Raw genomic sequence first — 21809 nt, forward strand, 5'->3', positions numbered from 1 at the left:
TAATGATGAACTGAAAAAAGTGAAGAGTCTTCAACCCATGCATTCCATAGATTTTGTCAAAGAAAAAATCCTGCACAAACAAATCAACAGAATTCAGATTGCATATAAACAAATTAAAAACAAGCCTATGAAGAATCACAGTCAACTTTCGGCTTAGTCTGCTAAAAAAACCTAATTGGTCATGTTCTTAAATTTTGTATAAATGTTTATTAAGAAATTCATCCTGAAAATTGAAAGATTAATTAATAATACCTAAGTTAAGACTTTGGATGTACATGTCCTTGATCCTATAAGGAAGGGTTGAGCAACTTGAACGCTCTCGGCACGTATCTTTTGTTAGGAATCCAAGTGTGAGTCTAAGTCCCACATTGACCAGAAATGAAAAAGTCAAGCACTATATAAGAATAAAGACCCATAAACCCATTGCCTTAAGGTTTTGGGTTGAGAGTGGTGTCAGTGTCTTATGTGGTTAGGCTCAAATCTCATTGGTGTTGTTCTCCCCAATGAAACCCCCTCTGTAAAACCTGACAAGTGGTATCAGAGCCGATGGTTAATGCCGGCTCAGACGAGTGCAGTACCAGTATGGTCCTAGTATCGAAAGTCTTCCTGGCAAGAGTCCCAGGTAAGGGTTCCAGGTAAGCGTGTCCCATTAAGAATAACGGTGGTACAGAAAAGGGCAGAAAAGGAGTACTCGTAGTTGGGCAGCTTTCGCTGGAGAGGGAGTGTACCAATGTGGTTGAAGGGACTCACCCTTGAGGGGGAGATTGTTAGGAATCCAAGTGTGAGTCTAAGTCCCACATTGACCAGAAATGAGAAAGTCAAGCACTATATAAGAATAAAGACCCATAAACCCATTGCCTTAAGGTTTTGGGTTGAGAGTGGTGTCAGTGTCTTATGTGGTTAGGCTCAAATCTCATTGGTGTTGTTCTCCCCAATGAAACCCCCTCTGTAAAACCTGACATCTTTTTCTCTTCAGAAGTTGGTTTCAAATTCTTCAGAAGTTGAACACACTATCATTGGACATAACATACATACACATACATAAGTGTGGTAGCAATAAGGTTTCTAAGGCTTAGTGGTACTGGTACTGGTGTCTCAAATGAACTTCACCTGGGGTATACTGGGTGGAAGAGAAAGAGGTCCCAGGAATTATGGAACAAACGAAATTGTCCGCATGGCCCTTGTAGTCATGGAGGGATTGTACCCTTTGAACCAGGAAAACAAAAACTATAAATTAGAAAACATTATGTTTATAGTTTTGTTTACAGTACAGTGAAGGATAGAAACCTTGGAAACAAGTATTCTTGCTCCAGAATGCTTGTTATCTCACGCAAAGGTGTTGTCAAACTCTGCAGCTCCAAGGATCTGGCCATTAACTTTAAGTTTAGGTACATTGGATTCTTGGTAGCCTTGTGCAGCGAGGCAGCACCCCACAACAGCTCATCCTACCATATTATTCACCAACAAATTTTGAGTAATAAGTATGTATCCTCTTGCTAAACTGAACATCCCTTAAAAGTTGAAAGCTTACCTGATAACCAAAGTAAGAGCAGTAAAAGGGGCACACAAAGGGTTTCAAGGCATTGTTGTAGGACCCCCTGTACTTTTCAGCAAACTGGAATAACTGTGTTGTTCGCTCTAATTTATCTATCATTATCTGAGGAGTGTCAAGCGAAAGGTTGGTTCCATTTAGAAAAGAAGCAACGAAAAAAAGCTAAATACTCTCCCTTATCCAACAACGATAGCAAAACTAGTTGGAAGTCATTTTCATTCACTTTTACTTTATAAATAAACGAATATTCAAAACAAAATAAAAAATGCGTATAAGAAAAACAAATTAAAACCTTCTACGATCCTTTATACAACACGGGACAGAGAAATAATTAAAACACATTCACAAGATAAAACTAAGCAATGAAAAAAAAACACTCACAGTTGAGCAAGATCAGTGTGTATCCTCTTTTGCCCTTACAACTACTAATAGCAACAATACAATCGTAGGGAGCAAAATCTTCCATGGATTGAGCGATATGTATAAGAATTCAGGTATTCATTAAGTTAAAATGCACTTGGAAGAAAAACCGACAAAAACACGCACACTAAATCCTAAATACATCTTTAAAACAACACGTAAATGCATATAAATACCATAAAAGAAATGTTTCGGGTGTAGGGACCAAGAGCCTACTAAGAACCTCTTCAATTTTACTCCCTCCTTCTCGAAATCTCCTTTCTTCACAACTGCGGTAACTTCTTCTCCAATGCGAAATTAAGATCCTCACCAACCTACCTTTGGGCCCTATTTATAGTTTCCAATGTGGGTCTGTGATTAGGGTTTCTTAATCATGGCCCAATGATCCTCTAATCAAAATTACTGACTTGTTTAACGTTAATTAATCCAGTTGACTGGTCTCATTTGGCCGTTCGACCGATGGCCGCTTGATTAGACTGGTTATCTTTTGATTTTAACAACTTAGTGAATAATTAATCTATACAGCCGATCGACCGATTGTCACATATAAGACGCTACGCGAACCAGCTAGGAGACTGATCGATCGATGGATCTCTATGGGTTGATGCGCGATCGACTTGGGGGCCAATCAAACGATTGTCCTTTACAAGTTAAAGCGTTGTTCGTGTGGGACCGAGCAACCGATGGTCCTTTATAGCGATGCGTAATTCATACGTAGGGCCGATCGACCAATGGTCCCTTACGAGGTAATGAATGGTTCGTTTGCGAGACCGATTGATCGATGGTCCCTTACGGAGTACCATGTAATTCATACGTAGGACCGATCGACCGGTGGTCCTATATAGTTCATCTGTGGGGCCGTTCGACCGGTGGACATGTTTTATATACGAGCCCTCCCAGCCTTGTTCGATGGACCGGAGGACTACACATGGCCGATGGCCCGATGGGGCATACGGTACACAAGCCCCCCAGCCTTGAGCGATGATGAAGGTGGAGCGAGAAGGTTTGCAAAGACTGTAGTGCCGATGGGCCGAAGGGGTTTCTTGACAGTTATCTTGCTTCGTAGATCGTGCCTGTCAGTTAGGATGCGAAGCGTTGTGAAGTACGGGCCGTTGATCTACGCGTGATCGTGTGGTCCTGGTGCTGCCACGTGTTCCTAGGCCTTTCTATAAATAGGTGTGTGTGGCCTTTCTTCTCTCTTTCTACCCGAGCCACCGATCGTCTTCTTCTTTCTACAGGTAATAATGTCTTCCAGCGCATCGAGTTCAGACGGATCCTCAGGTGGGGTGGTCGAGGTGTCCGGGGGCGACGAGGTTCCGATGGGGTAATGATCTCGGGGACCTGGTGGAGCGAACTAAGGTTTTTAGTGACGAGGTGGAGGACGGGTTTCTCCGGGTAAAGGTGTGTGCCAGTAATGAGAGGGTCTGCCATGGCAAGGGAGCGGCGAAGCTAGAGTTTTTCTATGTCTATGCTTGCCTATTCCACGATCTGGGTCTGACCGTGCCGTTCGCCGATTGGCAAATGGCGGTTCTACCAGAAATTCAATACGCACCGATCTAGATACACCCGAACACCTGGGCGTCAATGCAGGCCTTTGAGGTTCTCTGCCGAATGGCTGGTCTGACAGCCACCATGCCTCTGTTCCTGCACTTCTATAAAACCCGACCCACCACGTCCAAAGGTTGGGTTTCCTTTCTTGGGGTGAACAAGAGTTTGTTCACCCTCTACCTTGCCTCGTACAAGGGTTTCAAGACCAACTTTCTCAAGGTTGCGATTCCCGGCCGGGGCAGAAAGTACATATTCGATGTGGATGGTCGGTCGAAGTTCCCCCTGTACTGGACGGCGTTTCCTCCGCCTACTGATCCCTGGACGGAGGACCGTTTAACCCCCGCCGAGCGGGCTGACCTAGCCGTCCTCAAGACCCTCCCCGATAAGATCCCACCGAGGCCGCTGCTCCAATGCCTCCGCTCTCTGGACTTGTCGAGGGCGGTTTATGGTTAGTTGTTCTGATCTTTCCGATCGTTGTAGGAGTTGCTATTAACTTACGCGTTTTTTCTTGTTTGTAGATATCATGGCCCGAACGACGATCTCCAATGCTGAGTTCATGGCCCGCGCCCTTCAGAGTGTTCCCGGTGGTCCCTCGACGGCTCCTTCTCCTGCAACTAATGCGTCGACCGGTGCCTCAACTGTTGTCACCCGGCCTCGATTTTTCGTCATCCCCCCCAACTCTACTATTCTTGTCGCTGCGGTGAATAATGGAAAAAAGACTAAGAGGGATGACTCCCCCGCTGGTCGATCGTCGAAGAGGAGTAAGAAGGCCGAGGCTTCCGAGTCCTTGGCCACCGCCTTCCTCAGTAGCGAGGTTCGGCTTGAGGAGGAGGCCTTCTTCCACCTGGGTCATCGCGTCAAGGACATGCTGAAAGACGTATCTAAAGAGGAGGCTTTGCGGAGGGCCGAGGAATTGACCCTTAGGTTGCCTGCAATATATACCAAGTTTCCCCGGGCCGATCGGAGCAGGATCGACAGCCTAGAGAAGAAGCTCGCGGCGACAAGAGGTGAAGGCTTCCACATCGGACTTGAAGACCCAATTCGATCGGATGAGTGTCATGAAGGCCGAGCATGCTAAGTGCGTCGGCCTACTTAAAGCTTCTGACGAAGGAGTAGCTGAAGGCCAAGGAGGCGGTCGACGAGCTGCGAAAACTTCAAAGGCGCTTTGATGACTTGTCATTGGAGCATTTGGTCGTCGTTGGATCGGCTGCTGACTAGCAGAAGAAAGCTAAAGAGTATCAGGCTGAGTTGCGTATTGCCGATGAGCAAGTCTTTGCTCAATACGAGACGGGCTTCCAGAACGTTGTCGATTAAGCCGTCTTCTTCTACCACTGCTCCCCCGATCGGTTCAATGTTCACTTAGGGTTGGTTGAAGGGAAACTGGAAAGATTTTTCGACCGGCTTGATGAAGCGACCGCTCCTCCTACTGATGACTCTTAGTTTAATTTAATTTTGTGTATATTTTAATATAACCGATCGAGTTCGATCGGCCTTGTGGTCGATCGCGCTCGATCGATTATTAGGCCATTTTTTGACAAACATTTACATGTATATGGCAAGTAACTTTTTCCTTTCTATCTGTTGGTTCGATCTTCTTTTATCGTTGTTGCTGGCGATCGGCCGTTTGATCTTTATTTATCGTTGTTACTGGCTATCGGCCGTTTGATCTTTATTTATCGTTGTTGCTGGCGATCGACCATTCGATCTTTATTTATCGTCGTTGCTGGCGATCGACCATTTGATCTTTATTTATCATTGTATGTTTGGGGCGGTCGGCCTATCCTTTAATAGTTTGATGTTAACGCGCGGGGCCATCGACCCATTTTGTAAACTTAGTGTTTGAACAAGTGTGACGATTGGCCGCTATTTTGTGTTTGACTTCAATCGGGCGATCGACCCATGACTTCTTACTTAGTCTTATTTCTTCTATCAATTGTGTTGTTGACTTGGTTTGATTGTTACGCTTACGACACAAACGGTCCGACTTTATTACGCATTCATTTTTTAATTCCTTTAGATCGTTGGCGTCGTGCCTTGATCGTAGCCGACAGCTCGTGTCACTTATTTACCCGTAGGGTTAATTAGATCGCTCGGATCGCTGTTGACCGAGCGGAGCTTCCTCGTGGAAGCCCGCACCTTGATCGGTCAGGCTTTGCTCGGGTCCCATAGGGAGCCCCATCGATCGGTTAGCTGGAGTGGCGTTAAACACTTGTTTTATTGATAGTGTTATCAACAGTAATACATTTTTAAATGTGAAGCGTTCCATGTATTCGATATTTCCTTGTCGCTCAGGTATTCAAGCCGATATGCTCCGTTCTACAAGCTTTCGGTCACGCAGAACGGTCCTTCCCAGTTCGGTGCCAACTTCCCTTGTGTTGATTTCTTGCGCGCTTCGTTCATCTTCCTTCATACCAGGTCTCCTCAGATGAAGCTCCTCGGTTTCACCTTTGCGTTGTACCTTCTTGCCACTATCTTCTTGCATGTTTTGGCTCGCACGGCTGCTCTTTCTCTCCGCTCGGTCGTCCAGTTCAATTCCTCTCGCATGCGTCCGCAATTCACATCAAAGTTTTGCATCTCCCGCCGAAGGGTCTATTCTCCTACTTCAATTGGTAGCATAACATCTGTTTCGTACGTCAGATTGAAAGGGGATTCTACGGTCGTCCCATGCGGAGTGCACCGATAGGCCCAAAGGACCTGCGGAAGTTCGTCCACCCACGCTCCCTTGGCTTCTCCCAATCTTTTCTTCAGCTCCGCCACTATGACCTTGTTCATGGCTTCGGCTTGACCATTAGTCTAGGGATGCTCGACCGAGCTGGTTAGATGGCGTATCCCCACTTGCTTATAAAAATCCCTTAACTTCTTATCGATGAACTGCCGGCCGTTGTCGGTGATGATGGTATGGGGCAGGCCGAAGCGGCAGACTATGTTTCACCACACAAACGAGTGGACTTGCCGAGCGATGATGTTAGTTAGGGCTTCTGCTTCGACCCACTTGGTGAAGTAATCTACGGTGACTAGTATGAACTTCTTTTGTGCTCTGCCGATAGGGAATGGACTGACGATGTCCATGCCCCACTGTGCGAACAGCCATGGGGCCGTTAGGCTGTGTAGTTCGGTCAGAGCTCTCTTGACATTGTTTCCATGGGCTTGGCAACCTTTGCATTTTCGTATCATAGCCTCACAGTCCTGCTCCATGGTCGGCCAGTAGTACCTTACCCGGAGTATTCGTGCTTTCATCGTCCTCCGTCCGGTGTGCGTCCCGCAAATGCCATTGTGGACCTCGTTCATGACGTATCCTGCTTCTTCCTCCGACAGGCATTTGAGGAGCGGCGCGGTGAAACCTCGTTTGTATAGATCCTCTCCGATAGTGACAAATCGGAGCGCCCGACGTTGCTCGATCGACTTCAGGTCTTTTCTGGCATCGCTTCTTCTCAGAAGTTCCCGCACATCACTTATCCAGTCCGCTGGCCGATCGACTACTGCGCATTCTCCTACCGAGGGTCTCATCAGGGTTTTCCTGATGATGGTTTTCAGCTGACCTTTCTCTTTTCCCTCTGCCAGCTTGGATAGCCTATCGACTCTGGCATTCTCCGCTCGGGGTATATGGTGGATAATTACTTCTTCGAACTCTTTCATGGCTTCAACCATCTTATGATAATATTGCAGCAGCAGATCGTCTTTAACTTGATACTCCCCTTGCACTTGCCCGACCACGAGTCGCGAATCAGTGTTACATTTTAACCTTCTGGCGCCTAGATCCTTTGCTAGCCTCAGTCCGACGATCAATGCTTCATACTCTGCCTGGTTATTCGACGCTCTGAACTTGAATTGCAGGTAGTGGTCGACCGTAAAGCCACCCGGTCCTTCAATGACAATCCTTGCTCCTGCATTGCGTTTGTCCGACGAGCCATCGACGAAGAGGACCCATGTTTGTTCCGTCGGGGAGATCGGCCCGTGGAGTTCTGCTGCGAAATCTGCCAAGTGTTGCCCCTTGACGGATCCTCTCGGCTGAAATTTAAGGCCGAACTCGGAGAGCTCGACCGACCACGCAATCATCCTCCCGGCTAGATCGGGCTTCCTGAGTATCACCTTTATCTACTGAAATGCCTCCTCGCATTGGTCGTCGCATTTATCTACGGTCTGCTTCTTCATGATCATCAGGATCAGCTTGATCTTCTCTGTTAGCTTGGGCAGGAAGCGCGCAAGGGATGTCAGACGCCCGACCAACCGTTGGATCTCCTTCAGATTTCTAGGGCTCTTCATCTCAGCGATGGCGGCACACTTGTCAGGGTTGGCTTCGATCCCTCGGTCAGTCAACATGAACCCCAGGAATTTGCCGGTCGGCACTCTGAACACACATTTCTCCGGGTTGAGACGCATGTTGTACTTGCGCACTTAGTGGAAGACCTCCTTTAGGTCGCGAACGTGACCCTCGACCGTCTGTGACTTTACGACCATGTCGTCTACATATACCTCCATGGATCGACCGATCTGCCCTCTGAAGACCCGATCCATAAGCCTTTGGTAGGTCACCCCCGCATTCTTCAGACCGAACGACATGACTTCGTAGCAGAAGTTGGCTTGATCGGTGATGAACGCCGTTTTAGATCTGTTTGGACCATACATAGGGATCTAATTATACCCTAAGTATGCGTCCAGAAAGCTTAGGAAATTGTGCCCCGAAGCTCCATCCATAAGTCGATCGATGTTGGGCAAAGGGTATATGATGAAGGATTATCTTGTTCCTTTTTAAGATTATTGAATATGGTGTGAGTTGATTAAGAAAGCTAAGTGAAATCCCCACTGGACATTAAGATAGCAAGCTATCTAGATGTGAAGGTTCCTTTCACAAAACTCAAGAGAAGAAGATGATGGATTGATTCAAAACGAAAAGGAAATCGAAAGCACATAAACCATAGAAAACCAAGAACAATTAAAGGAAGAAGAAAACACAAAATGGAAAGGAAAGAAATGGTAAAAATGTGAGAAGCACGCCACTACAAGGCTAGGCTAGAAGCCATGGCAACCTTGAAGATGAGTGGATGTGTGCGGCCACTTGCTATGCAAGATAAGGCTTAAAAGTATTCACTCCCTAGGCAGGAAACTCTCACAAATGGTTAAGACACAAGAGTGTTTTTACTTCAAAATGTTCAACCCTTTTACATGTCTAGGAGCACCCCTTATATAGAAGAGTTTAGGAGCCTCTAAGCAAATAAAAGATTGCCAACTTTTGGGACATTACGTCAGGATGGATGCTCGGCATATCAGCTGATGACCATGCAAAGAGGTCCTGGTTTTCCAGGATGACCGCGCCCAGGAGTTCCTCCTCGTCCGGCTTCAGAGCTCCCCCTATCTTCGTGACTTGGCCTGGTTGCATCCCGATCGAGATCTCCTTGGTATCTCCCCCAGGTTGAATCCGATCCTCCGTATTCGTTCGGGGATCCAAATCAGTCATGGCAACCTCCGATCGGTGTTGTTTTCTAAGGCGGCTGTAGGGGGTAATCTTTAACCCAGCTGCGTAACACTGCCTGGCAATCTGCTGGTCCGCATGCACGGTGCATATCGTCCCCTTATCCGACGGGAACTTCATGGCCAAGTGTAAGGTTGAGACGATCGCTCCAAAGGCATTCAGGCAAGGTCTTCCTAGCAAGACATTGTAGGAAGTGTTAGCTTCAACTAACAGGAATCTAACCCTTACCTCTCGGCCGTCTCTCCTCGAGCCGATCCGGGTGTGGAGGTCCAGGTAACCCCTCGTGTCTACCCGCTCGCCCGAGAACCCAACGATCTGTTCGTTGTAAGGGACGATCAGGTCCTCAAACAAGTTCATCTTCCGAAAATTTTTCCAATATAAGATGTTGACGGAGCTCCCTTGATCCACCAGAACCTTCCCGATTCCATATTTTGCTACCTCGATGGAGATGACCATAGGATCGTCATGATCAGGATCGGGAGCCTTGAAATCCTCATCGGTGAAGGTGATATGGGGCATTGACCACACCTTCTTTTCTACCAGATGGACCAACTTAAGCGCCCGGACGTGCCTCTTTCGAGTACATGAGCTCGATCCTTCTCCAGCGAATCCTCCCGAAATGGTATTGATGCAACCCCTTATGGGCTTATCCCTGCTCCGGCTACGACTCCTCCTCGGGTTCGGTGGACTCTGGACGACTCCCTCCTTCGCCTGTCAGGCTCCTGCTCTCTCCATTTCTCCCACTTGTCCGGTGCCTGCCTTCATGCTGGGCTTCTGTTCCTAACCGGGCTTCGCTGGGGGCGATCCTGCTAAATGTACTTCTTCAAATGCCCTTGTCGAATAAGCTCCTCAATCTTTTTGCGGAGTGTATGACATTCCTCCGTGGTGTGGTCGATCGTCCGATGATACTGACAGTGCTTATTGTTATCGACGTCTGGAGGTGGAGGCTTCTTTCTGGATGCTGGAAGTGAATCGGTGCTGAAGGCCTCCAACAAGATCTTCGCCCAGGGGACGACCAAGGGGGTGTACGTTGTGAACTTGGGCATTTTCTTCTTGTTGGGCCGAGCAAGGGGTTTGCTCGGTCGAGGGGCGCTCTTCTGGGATGCTGCATCTTCCTTTTCCCTCTTCTTCACCGTAAACTCCTGCACGTCTTCCATCTGTATGAACTTGGCCGCTCGCTCCCTCATCTCCTCCATTGTTTTTGGCTTCTTGCAGCTTATCTTATCTGCAAACACGTCCGGCTGCAGTTCGTATGAAAAGTGATGTCGAGCGATTTCGTTGCTGAGGTCTTTTATCTTGACCGACATGCGGTTATATCGATCGAGGTAACTCCTCAGCGACTCCCCATCCTATTGGCGAATATTTACCAAGTTATCTACCGTCAGGATAGCCGGCCTCAGGGGAGCAAACTGCGTGCTGAACATGGCCTTCAGAGTGGCGAAGGAGTCGATGCTGTTGGCCGATAGCTCAGAGAACCACTCCAACGCCTCTCCGGTCAGGGAAGTCGAGAAAACGCGGCACCAGATCAGGTCACTCACGGCATGGAACATCATCTGGTGGGTGAAGACCCGCATGTGGTTGTCAGGGTTTGTCATCCCGTCATACTTGTCGAACGTCGGCATCTTCCATCTCTACGACAACGGGGTCTCCAATATGAATTGGGTGAAGGGGAAATTCCCCGACGCGTGGATCTGTTGTAGGGAAGGGTGACCTCCCTCGTTGGCCCCAAAACTCTTGGCCATCATGTGAGAGATGTTTCCCCTCAATGCGTGCGTCTTTTCCACCCTCAGGGGCTGCGATTGCTCCTGTCCTGTGGGAGGCAAGCGACTTTCCATCCGCTCGACTTCCCGATGCTGCTGCACACTGCTCAGTCTGAGCGGATCGGGCACAGTGGGGGTCGAAGGGATACCTTCCTCCTTTCGCCGAAGGGCGGCGTTCTCCTCTCGCAGAACTTGCATCTGCACCTCGTAGTTCCTCTGCATTTCATCCATCCTCTGTTGCATCGCCCTGATCATTTCCCTTGTATCTGCTTGATCATCCGCCATTCTTCCTCCGTCCACGTTGCTATTTCGGTTTCTTGTGGTCACCATAAGGGTGTATGGTGTAAAGAAGACTGCTCGGCCCCCCGGTGGGCGCCAAAATGTTTCAGGTGTAGGGACCAAGAGCCTACTAAGAACCTCTTCAATTTTACTCCTTCCTTCTCGAAATCTCCTTTCTTCACAACTGCGGTAACTTCTTCTCTAAGAAATCTATCTCCTCGCTCGATCGGTTGAATAGACGATCGGGGTACCTGTCTAAAAGGCTCCGATGTTTAAGTCAGTTGATGGGCCGATTGGTATATGAGTGTAACTGCAGTAATAAATGCGAAATTAAGATCCTCACCAACCTACCTTTGGGCCCTATTTATAGTTTCCGGTGTGGGCCTATGATTAGGGTTCCTTAATCATGGCCTAATGATCCTCTAATCAAAATTACTGACTTGTTTAACGTTAAATAATCTAGTTGACTAGTCTCATTTGGCCGTTCGACCGATGGCCGCTTGACTAGACTGGTTATCTTTTGATTTTAACAACTTAGTGAATAATTAATCTATACAGCCGATCGACCGATTGTCACATATAAGGCCGCTATGCGAACCACCTAGGAGACTGATCGACCGATGGATCTCTATGGGTTGATGCGCGATCGACTTGGGGGCCGATTAAACGATTGTCCTTTACAAGTTAAAGTGTTGTTCGTGTGGGACCGAGCGACCGATGGTCCTTTACAGTGATGCGTAATTCATACGTAGGGCCGATCGACCGATGGTCCCTTACGAGGTAATGAATGGTTCGTTTGCGAGACCGATTGACCGATGGTCCCTTACGGAGTACCATGTAATTCATATGTAGGACCGATCGACCGATGGTCCTATATAGTTCATCTATGGGGTCGTTCGACCGGTGGACATGTTTTATATACGAGCCCTCCCAGCCTTGTTCGATGGACCGGAGGACTGCACATGGCCGATGGCCCGATGGGGCGTATGGTACAAGAAACATTGCATTTCATAACCGAAAAAATAATCAACAATCACAGCTAAAAACAAGTCAATTGTTAAAAAAACCAATAAATGTCAGAAAATCAAGCAAACATCATCACGCACAAGCAACTAAACGCGGGAAATCTTTCAAATTAAGCAAAGGATAAAACTCCTAAAACAAAGAGAATGTGTTTGTGCATGTAAGGAATAAGTGTGTGTGTGAGTGAGAGAGAAAAAGAAAGAGAAACAAGCAAAGGAAGGAGAAAGTTGAAAGTAAGAAGAGGATAAAAATGCAAGAACCTCGACGGCAGCAACGAAAGGATGACGAATTTTGAGGAGGCAGTTATTGCGGAGCTCCTATGGATGCGAAACCCTAGAAGGAGAAGCGACGCGGTTGTGGTTGAGAGGAAAACAAATAAAAAAGCGAAGGAACGACGGAAGTGTACAGTGCTGCTTACGAACGAAGGAACGAACAGAGCTCCCATCAGCATTTTTTTTATTTGATTTTAAACTATGTAATTAATTACTATTGTTCAGTGCTGCTTGCGAAAGTGCAAGGAAACTAAACAAAATAATAGTGTTTTTATTAATTCTTCTAATATAAATATTTAAATTTTAAATGAATTTTTAAGTGTATAATTAAATTAAGTTAAATATTCGTATTTTATAAATAAAATACATACATACAATTTGTTTTTATTTATAATATATCATAAACAATTTATTTCATATTTAAAATGTTTAAAAAATTAAATAATATAAAACAAATTATACCATAAATATAATAATATATATAATAACATGTAACAATATAAATTAATTAATAATCCTTTTATTTGAATAAATTAATATAAAAAATATAAAAAAGCAGTGTAAAGATAATAAATTTTTTATCAAAATAATAATTAATCATTTGATTTTTTAAATATAATTAATAAGAATTGTTTTAATACCTTTTATAATAATATTTAACGGAAAGAAATATATTGTATTAGTTAAATTTTAGTTATTATTTTAATATATATATATATATATATATATATATAATAAATATAATTAACAAATAAAAGATTAATTTATATAAAAATAAAATATGTTTTGATAATTTGTTAATATATTGATAGTTTTTATAAATTTACTTAATAAATTCATATTTTATAGAATAGTTTGTATATTATTATTTTTAATTACAAATTCTATTTATTAGCTTTGGATTTGCAACAAAATCATTAATCATAATTAATTAGCTACCATACTATGTTGTATCTAATCTCTAATTAATTATAGCTACAATTTAGCTACCATATTATGTTGTGTTTAATCCCTAACTAATTAGCTATAATTTAACTACTATATTATGTTATGTATAATTTCTAACTAATTAGCTATAACTTAGCTACAATATTTATGTTGTATTTAATCCCTAACTAATTAGCTACAACTTAGCTACCATATCATGTTGTGTATAATCCCTAACTAATTAGCTATAACTTAGCTACCATATTTGTGTTGTGTTTAATCCCTAACTAATTAGCTACAACTTAGTTACCATATTATGTTGTGTCTAGTCCCTTGCTAATTAGCTGCAACTTAGCTACCATATTTGTGTTGTATTTAATCTCTAACTAATTAGGTACAACTTAGCTACCATATTATGTTGTGTATAGTCCCTCGCTCATTAGCTACAATTTTAGTTTGTCGCTAATCCTTCGCTAATTAGCGACAAATTAGCGAGCACAATTTTTCCTCGCAAATTAGCAAATTTCTTGTAGTGCAATGACATTTTCCAAAGACAATCCTCTAGGTGATTTCCAGCTTTTGGCAAGATCTTCAGGTTCAGCCAATGGGTTCTCATTTAGGTACATCGATCAAGAGCTTCTTTAAAATATTCTTCATCACCTGCATTTGTTTTATTTGACTCAAAAGGGTTCTCCTCAAGGTCCACAGTTTCATCAAAAACAACATGCATAGATTCTTCTACATTCAAGGTTCTTCTATTAAAAACTCTATAGGCTTTACTAGTAAATGAATATCCTAAGAAAATAGCTTCATCTGCTTTAGAATCAAATTTACCCAAGTTTTCTTTTCCATTGTTTAGGACAAAACATTTACATCCAAATATTTTTAAATGTGCTACATTAGGCTTTCTTCCTTTAAACAATTCATAAGGGGTAATTTTCAATATTGGTCTAATAAGCATTCTATTTAGTACATAACATCCCGTGCTCACAACATCAACCCAAAAATATTTGGGCACTTCATATTCGTTCAACATTGTGCGAGCTAATTCCTCTAAGGATCTATTTTTCCTTTCTACAACTCCATTTGGTTGAGGAGTTCTAGGTGCAAAAAAATTATGCATAATTTTGTTTTCTTCACAAAAGTTTTCAAACGATTCATTTTGAAATTCTCCTCCATGATCACTTCTCAAAACTTTAATTTTCAAATCTTTTTCATTTTGAATCACTTTTGCAAATTTCTTAAAAGCTTTATAGGCCTCACTTTTTAGTGTGAGAAAGAAAGTCCATGTATATCTTGAGTAATCATCAACAATAACAAGAGCATAGTAATTTCCCCCAAAACCTTTTGTCCTTGAAGGACCAAACAAATCCATATGCAAAAGTTCTAAAGGCTTTCATGTAAAAATCACATTTTTTGAATGAAATGATGATTTTACTTGTTTTCCTTTTTGACATGCATCACATAGTTTATCTTTTTCAAACTTTATTTTTGGCAATCCAATTACTAATTCTTTAGAAATTAGTTTGTTTAATTGTTGCATGTGAATATGAGCAGCTCGTTTATGCCATAACCAAGGATTTTTTTCTTCTTTAACAACCAAACAAGTTATATCACTAGATGATGCAGTATCAAGAAGTAAATGTTATTGTGTCTCATACCTTTCAAGGCTACTTCTTTGGAGTCCTTTTGATGAATAGTGCAGTAGTCACTCTCAAATATTACTTTGAGTCCTTTATCACATAATTGGCTTATGCTGAGAAGATTGTGCTTTCATCCTTCCACAAATAGTGCATCCTTGATCTCCAAAGTATTTCCTCCACCTACATCACTCGTTCCAAGTATTTTTTCCTTTGTTGTTATCCTCATATGTAATAAATCCTTGTTCCTTTCTTTTAAAGTTCTTAAACTTCGTTTTGTCTCTAGTCATGTGTCTTGAACAACCATTGTCAAGATACCACATTGATCTTCTTGATTTAGAAGTCATATGCAAAATAAGGAAACAATTCATTTAGGTCCCCAACAACTTGTTTGGGTCCTTGGGGTTAGAAGAAAAATATCTACTTATGAATAGGCACCCAATGATACTTCCGATTTGGAACACCAAAATGTTTAATATTGCATTTATTTGAAGTATGACCCTTTTTCATGCAATAAAAACAAGTAGCAGTATGTGCATATGTATTCAAAGTATAAGAAGTTCCTTTTCTACTTAAACCTTACGAGTTCTATTAGTTTTTTTTTTCTTATTATGAGTATGAGCATGTTTGATCTTATTTGGATTTTTCTTGAGATCAAATTTTTCACAGTTTTTATTTTCCAAAGCATCTTCAAGATGTTTCTCCAAAATACATATATCAAACATGTAACTTTTACAGCAAGCACATTCAACCGTTTCTTTTTCTTTATTTTCTAATATTGAAATTTTATTTTTCAAAATTTCTTCTTCTTCAAGAGATTTTTCAAAGTTACGTTGCAAATCTTTAAAATCAGATTTTAACTTTCTATGAGTAGTATCCAATTTACTAGATTTAACAAGTAATTGTTGAAATGTGCATCATACAGATCATCATAGTCATTTTCATAGCAAGTAGAATTTACCTCACTGTCAGAATCATCGTGATTATCTATCAAACAGATTTCGAACAGGTTTTGAATGGAAATATACTTGTTGGAAGAGTCCAGATGATCCATCTCCAGGAGACTTTTCTCGGGTTTTAAAACTCTACAACTATCCTGAATTTTATATAATGAAGGGAACACAAAAGTGGTTCAGGTTTGGACCTTGGAATGGCCTACGTTTTACAGGATCACCAAGTGTATATAACAACACCATTTTTTATATCAATATTTGGAGAGCTATTTTTCTGAAAAGTACAGAATCAGGGAGTTAGGAATGGTTTAGGGGTTTTGGACACCCTATGAGTCAGTCTTAGGTCCAACTGATTTGTGGAGATCCTTAAACATTGGGGTAGAATTAACTGGGCCTTACAAAAGTACTTCTAATTTAGTTCTTAAAATTTTCTATTGGCTAACATTTTGAATTGAATGGATCTTTACAAGGGCAGAGGTAAGATACAATTCGTAACTCGTTGAGTATGAGGCACGACTGATTGAGTGTAAAGAAAATAGAGGAAAAGTACATACCATATGTAACGCAAATTTTACTATACAAATTGTTCAATGAACTTAAAGCTTAGAGAATGAAACATTTAAATATTGATAATGACAATCATTCACAGAGAGGAAACTGTTAGTTAAAAATAACTAGCATGGATTTAGTTAAAATTAATTAGCATGGAGATTTCTATAACTATAGCATGAATTAGTTAAAAATAATTTAACCGCAGGAGACTGTTAAAAATAAAAATTCAATCGAACCATGAAGACTTTTAAATGGTAATCATTTTACACTTTGATTTCATTCAAATGTTTGGTAAACGTGAAACCAGACTATGTAAGTCAGGGCTTTTAGCTTATACAATTACTTTGATATTGAAAAACTAACACCAAATTACCAAGCAAAAATGTTTAAATTACTCTTAACATTATTTTTGTAGTCGTGTTTTAATTTGTTGCTGTATTTTATACTGTTTGGTGTAACGTTACATGCGGACGTGATTTTATTCACTACAAGAATTTACTGTCTTTTCTTCGAATAAAAACGGATGTCACTACCAAAAAACAATGATAATTGGATGAGAGTGTGGTTCAACGACAACATGGACTACGTCTATTACCTATATGCAAAAGTCGTTTGCATAATGGAGACAAACACACAAATAGAAATTTGCTAAATAGTAACTGAAATCAATAATTGAAAAATTCAATTACAGTTAGTGACCAAAAGTTACTTTTATAATTTAGTAACCGAAATAGTATCAAATTTTTAGTTACAATAAATTACTCACTAAATTGATTACTAAATAATTATTAATTATACTATTTGTTTTATTTTAATTTTAGTTTTATTTATTTTTTATTTCCCCCTAATCTTTGGTTCCCTCCAAAATTTCACAATTTTATCCCAAATGAAAACTCTTTTTGCATGGACAATAATAAATTATCATCGGACTTAAATTTTATATTATCACAATCTTTGGACTTCTAGATTTTTAATAATTAGCTGAGTAAACTGTATTTTTTCTATTCTAAGTATCTTTAATTTGCTACTCATATTTTATAACATTATTCTAAAGGCATTCATTGGTTTTTAGAAAAATCATTGACAGAACAATGCGAAGACAATTTGGACGTCCAAATGTTTGATCTATTCACCATTACAACAGCCACTAACAACTTTTTCGATGAAAATAAAATTGGCCAAGGTGGTTTTGGACTTGTATACAAGGTAATAGTTTTGAGCCTAGTAACTAAATAAAAGAACATTGATATATATATATATATATATATATATATATATATATATATATATATGGGTTAATTATGATTTTAGTCCCTCAAGTATGGGTAATTTTTGGTTTTAGTCCCCCACGTAACGTTTGGTAATATTCAGTCCTCCACGTTTTAAATCTAATAGAATTGGTCCCCAATTTTAAACTCCGTTAATTTTAATTCAGACGTGTCTAACGGATGGCCACGTAAGGATCCCGTTTTCAGTTGAGTAGAATTGATGAACAACACGTGGTCTTGATATTATGAGAAGCGTTTTAAAAGAGGGATTTGGGGGTCATTCTAAAACCCTAAAATTGGAGTGTGCGTGTTGTACGCAGAGGAGCAGTGGTTCGAAACCATTGGCAACCAAAATTGAAGTTTGAAGATCGTTTTAGGGTGATGAAAAGTGGGAGCAGAGGGATTCATTGTACGCAGAGGAGTAGTGGTTCGAAAATTTCACAGACATGTTCATCGTCGTCGGATATGACTTCCAAACTGTGTGGGTGTGGGGAAAGATTACTGCTCCTAAAGGCAACGACTGTGAAGAACAACGGGAGATTATTTTGGAGATGTAGAAATTGGGCTGTAAGTGACAATGGTTTAATGATTGGGCGAACTTGATTTCGTTTGATGTGTTAATGGTTTTGTTTTATTTATGCAGTCCAATTCTCACTGCAATTTCTTCGAGTGGTTTAATGAAGAGGATTCGAAATATGAAGGGAACGCACCGGACTTTGAAGACAGTGGTAGAAGACGAACTGAAGAAGATGAAGTGTGTTTGGAGAAGGAGAAAGTTATAGTGGAGTTGATTAAGAAAAATGAGAAATTGAAGGCGAAATTGCAAGAAGAGAAAAAGTTTGGGAGATTCATGCAAGTTTTTTTCCTTTTGTCGTGGACATTAACAATTATCTTTGTTTTTATGTTGCTGTTCAAGTTGAATTGCAACTAGTTATTTAGTAACTTTTATTTAGCTGTGATTAGTTATGTATGGAACTTTAATGGTTAAGTAAGTTTGAGGTAACTTCTGTTGGGGAAGTGTTTTGTATTTGTAATATGCCAGTAATGAATGAAATGAGAAGTTCAATTGTGTTTTACATGGTTGTGTTTTATCCTGTAATTCAATTGTGTTTAACAACTGTGCTGTAATTAAATAGCAGTGGTTATATGGTGTGACTTTTATCCTGTAAGGTTCCCTTTGATGTTAACAGGATATACATTTAATTGATTTCATCAAATTATTCCATACACGAATTTTTACTGCATTATCACAATACACAAGTACTCCATACACAAAGTTTCACTGCATTATCACAAAACACAAGTAATCCATACACGAATTTTTACTTCATTCACAAAACAGAAGTAATTCATACACAGGTTTTAATGGACACCAGACATGTGGTCCACAATCTGAATAAAATAAGTTTAACTACATTCAATAAAGTATTGGACACCAGACATGTGGTCCATACATCTGAATACAATTTTGCTTTAATCCAAAAAGTTGTCCAGTATGATATTGCCCACTGCTACAAAAAGTCGTCCACCATTAAAAGCAACCAAAACAGTTTGATTCCTCCTTGTATTTCACGTGGGTTGAGCAGAGGTTGCAGTACTTGCTTGAGACCCTATCACTTGTGCAGTCATGCTTCTGGTTTGGGTTGTTGGTGGTCTTTCTCCCTGGTTCACGTTTGCAGCAACTCTCAGTCTGGGTCTTCTTCTACTACTGCAGCTTTGGGTAGATGGTCCTGCAGCGCTGCTAGGTGCACTAGCACTTGGAGTTCCTTGCGATTGTGCCTATGAATTGGGTATGTTTTACAGCTCCAGATTTTGTTCGTTTCAATGAAAAAAAAATTAAATGATAGGTCCAGTTTGTGTTCTTACCTTTCTGTGCCTGATTCCCCTTCTGCAGCTCCTAATGTTGTGTCCCATCTGCTTACACCTGCTGCACTTCATGATAAGATTTTTCTTTGATAGCTTGGAATGACTGACATGTTCATCAGCTTCCCTTCTTCTTAGTTTTTTGGGTCTCCCTGGTGGTGTTTTATAAATTGGTGGGAGTAGTTCAAGTTGAGTGCTTTTAGGCCATAATTGTTGTCCATTGATTGGGGTTATTTCTGGGCTATAGCATGCCTCATATGCATCTCTTTTGTAATATGGATGCACATATGCTTCAGGGTTTTCCACCTTATAATTAATTGCTGCTACAGCATGTCTACAAGGTATGCCTATCAAATCCCAAAAGTAACACGTGCAAGTATGGTTACTCAGATCTACCACAAACTTCTCCATGGTGAACCCTTGTGTGACTTCAAACTTTGCACCCCCTGCCCACACTGGAAGCCAATTGCCACTTTTGTCCACTTCCCTATCAAGCCTTTTTTGTGGCTTAGGCATAACATTACCAGGATATGCATTTAATTTTTCTCTTAGTGTTGCAAATCTACTCATTGTGTATGACCTAATCCATTCCATCATACTAATTATTGGTTTATCCCTAACTAATAAGATAGTACTATTGAATGACTCAGACAATGATGAAGGATTATCTTGTTCCTTTTTAAGAATATTGAATATGGTGCAAGTTGATTAAGAAAGCTAAGCGAAATCCCCACTGGACATTAAGATAGCAAGCTATCTAGATGTGAAGGTTCCTTTCACAAAGCTCAAGAGAAGAAGATGATGGATTGATTCAAAACAAAAAGGAAATGGAAGGCACATAAACCATAGAAAACCAAGAACAATTAAAGGAAGAAGAAAACATAAAATGAAAAGGAAAGGAATGGTAAAAATGTGAGAAGCACGCCACTACAAGGCTAGGCTAGAAGCCATGGAAACCTTGAAGATGCGTGGATGTGTGCCGCCACTTGCTATGCAAGATAAGGCTTAAAAGTTTCACTCCCAAGGGAAGAAACTCTCACAAATGGTTGAGACACAAGAGTGTTTTTACTTCAAAATGTTCAACCCTTTTACATGTCTAGGAGCACCCCTTATATAGAAGAGTTTAGGGGCCTCTAAGCAAATAAAAGATACCTAAGGATGTCTCTACAAAAACCTAACCCTAGCTTCTAGAAACTAGGTCAAATAAGGTTACAAAAATGAGAGATAAAAGAGCTAACTATGGTGTGTGCAAGGCTAATTTCGTTCTAGCACAAAAGGAGACAAAGAATGTGTCTCATATGTCTCCAAAAAGTGGTCAAAGTGTGCTAAAAACAAAGGAGACCAAAGGTACATAGGTACACTTGCTTCATGCCTTTTACTTTATGCTTTATGCCTTTGCTTTACTCTCTCCTCCACATCATTTATGCTCCCCAATCACCATGCGCCACCTAGCATTGCTTTCTTACTCCTAATTAACCTACAAAGCAAATAAACATAGATTAGTATGTTGGCTTAAGTCAAGTCAACTATAGTGAACAAGTCAAACCTAGTCAAAGGTCAACAAGTCAACTAAAGTTGATTCAACTAAGTCAACTTAGGGAATCAAAAATAACAAACACAAATGAAAGGGATGAAGGATTAGTGAACTTCCTTTTTAAACATGCTTAGTCTTCTTAAGCATGTACCTTCATCCTTGGTTGGGGTCAATCCTTCATCATCCTCCCCTTCTTGGAGAGAATTTGACCACAAATTCTTTAAGCCTTTGTAGATGGAGCTTGACTTGATTTGGGGGAGGTTTTGCGCCTCCCTTTTATGAGCTCTTGTTCCATCTTTTCTAAGGGTACTACCCCTAGCTTTGGTTAGGCCATCCCTCTTTTCTAGACCACTCTTCTTCTCATGCTTGCGTATTGGGTCTTCCTTTTGAGCCTTGAAATTTTTTTTTAGAGGCAAGTAACACTTTGGAGGTAACTTGCTCTTTTTCTTTTTCATTTTTTCTCTTATCTTTCACTTTATTTTGGTCCTCATTTGCTTGATTGGGTGAGAGAGGTAGGAGTGTGAACTTCTTGCCTTTGAAGGAGAAAGCATAGGTGTTAGCATGGCCATCATAAAAGACTTTTCTATCAAATTGCCATGGCCTACCTAACAAAATATGAGTTTCTTCCATAGACACAACATCACATAACACCTCATCTTTAAAATTTCCAATTGAAAAGTTAATGAGGACTTGTTGAGTTACTTTAATGTCTTCTTTCTTAAGCCATGATAGCTTGTAAGGCTTGGCA

The 21809-nt window shown here is 41.1% G+C and overlaps 2 protein-coding genes across 2 annotated transcripts; both read right to left on the reverse strand.

Moving 5' to 3' along the window:
• Positions 1-966: 966 nt before the first annotated feature.
• LOC114172064 (endoglucanase 17-like) lies at positions 967-12487 on the reverse strand. The gene is made up of 4 exons (XM_028056793.1): positions 12313-12487; positions 1532-1657; positions 1288-1445; positions 967-1205 (listed from the first exon to the last, which is right to left on the reverse strand). The coding sequence occupies exons 2-4, from the start codon at positions 1652-1654 to the stop codon at positions 1073-1075; spliced, it is 414 nt and encodes a 137-aa protein (XP_027912594.1). The 5' UTR covers positions 1655-1657; positions 12313-12487; the 3' UTR covers positions 967-1072.
• On the reverse strand, positions 6449-7576 carry LOC114172063. Its single transcript, XM_028056792.1, has one exon. The coding sequence runs from the start codon at positions 7574-7576 to the stop codon at positions 6449-6451; it is 1128 nt and encodes a 375-aa protein (XP_027912593.1).
• Positions 12488-21809: the final 9322 nt, after the last annotated feature.

This window comes from Vigna unguiculata, unplaced genomic scaffold, assembly GCF_004118075.2.
Source record: "Vigna unguiculata cultivar IT97K-499-35 unplaced genomic scaffold, ASM411807v1 contig_483, whole genome shotgun sequence".
Classification (NCBI taxonomy): Eukaryota; Viridiplantae; Streptophyta; class Magnoliopsida; order Fabales; family Fabaceae; genus Vigna; species Vigna unguiculata.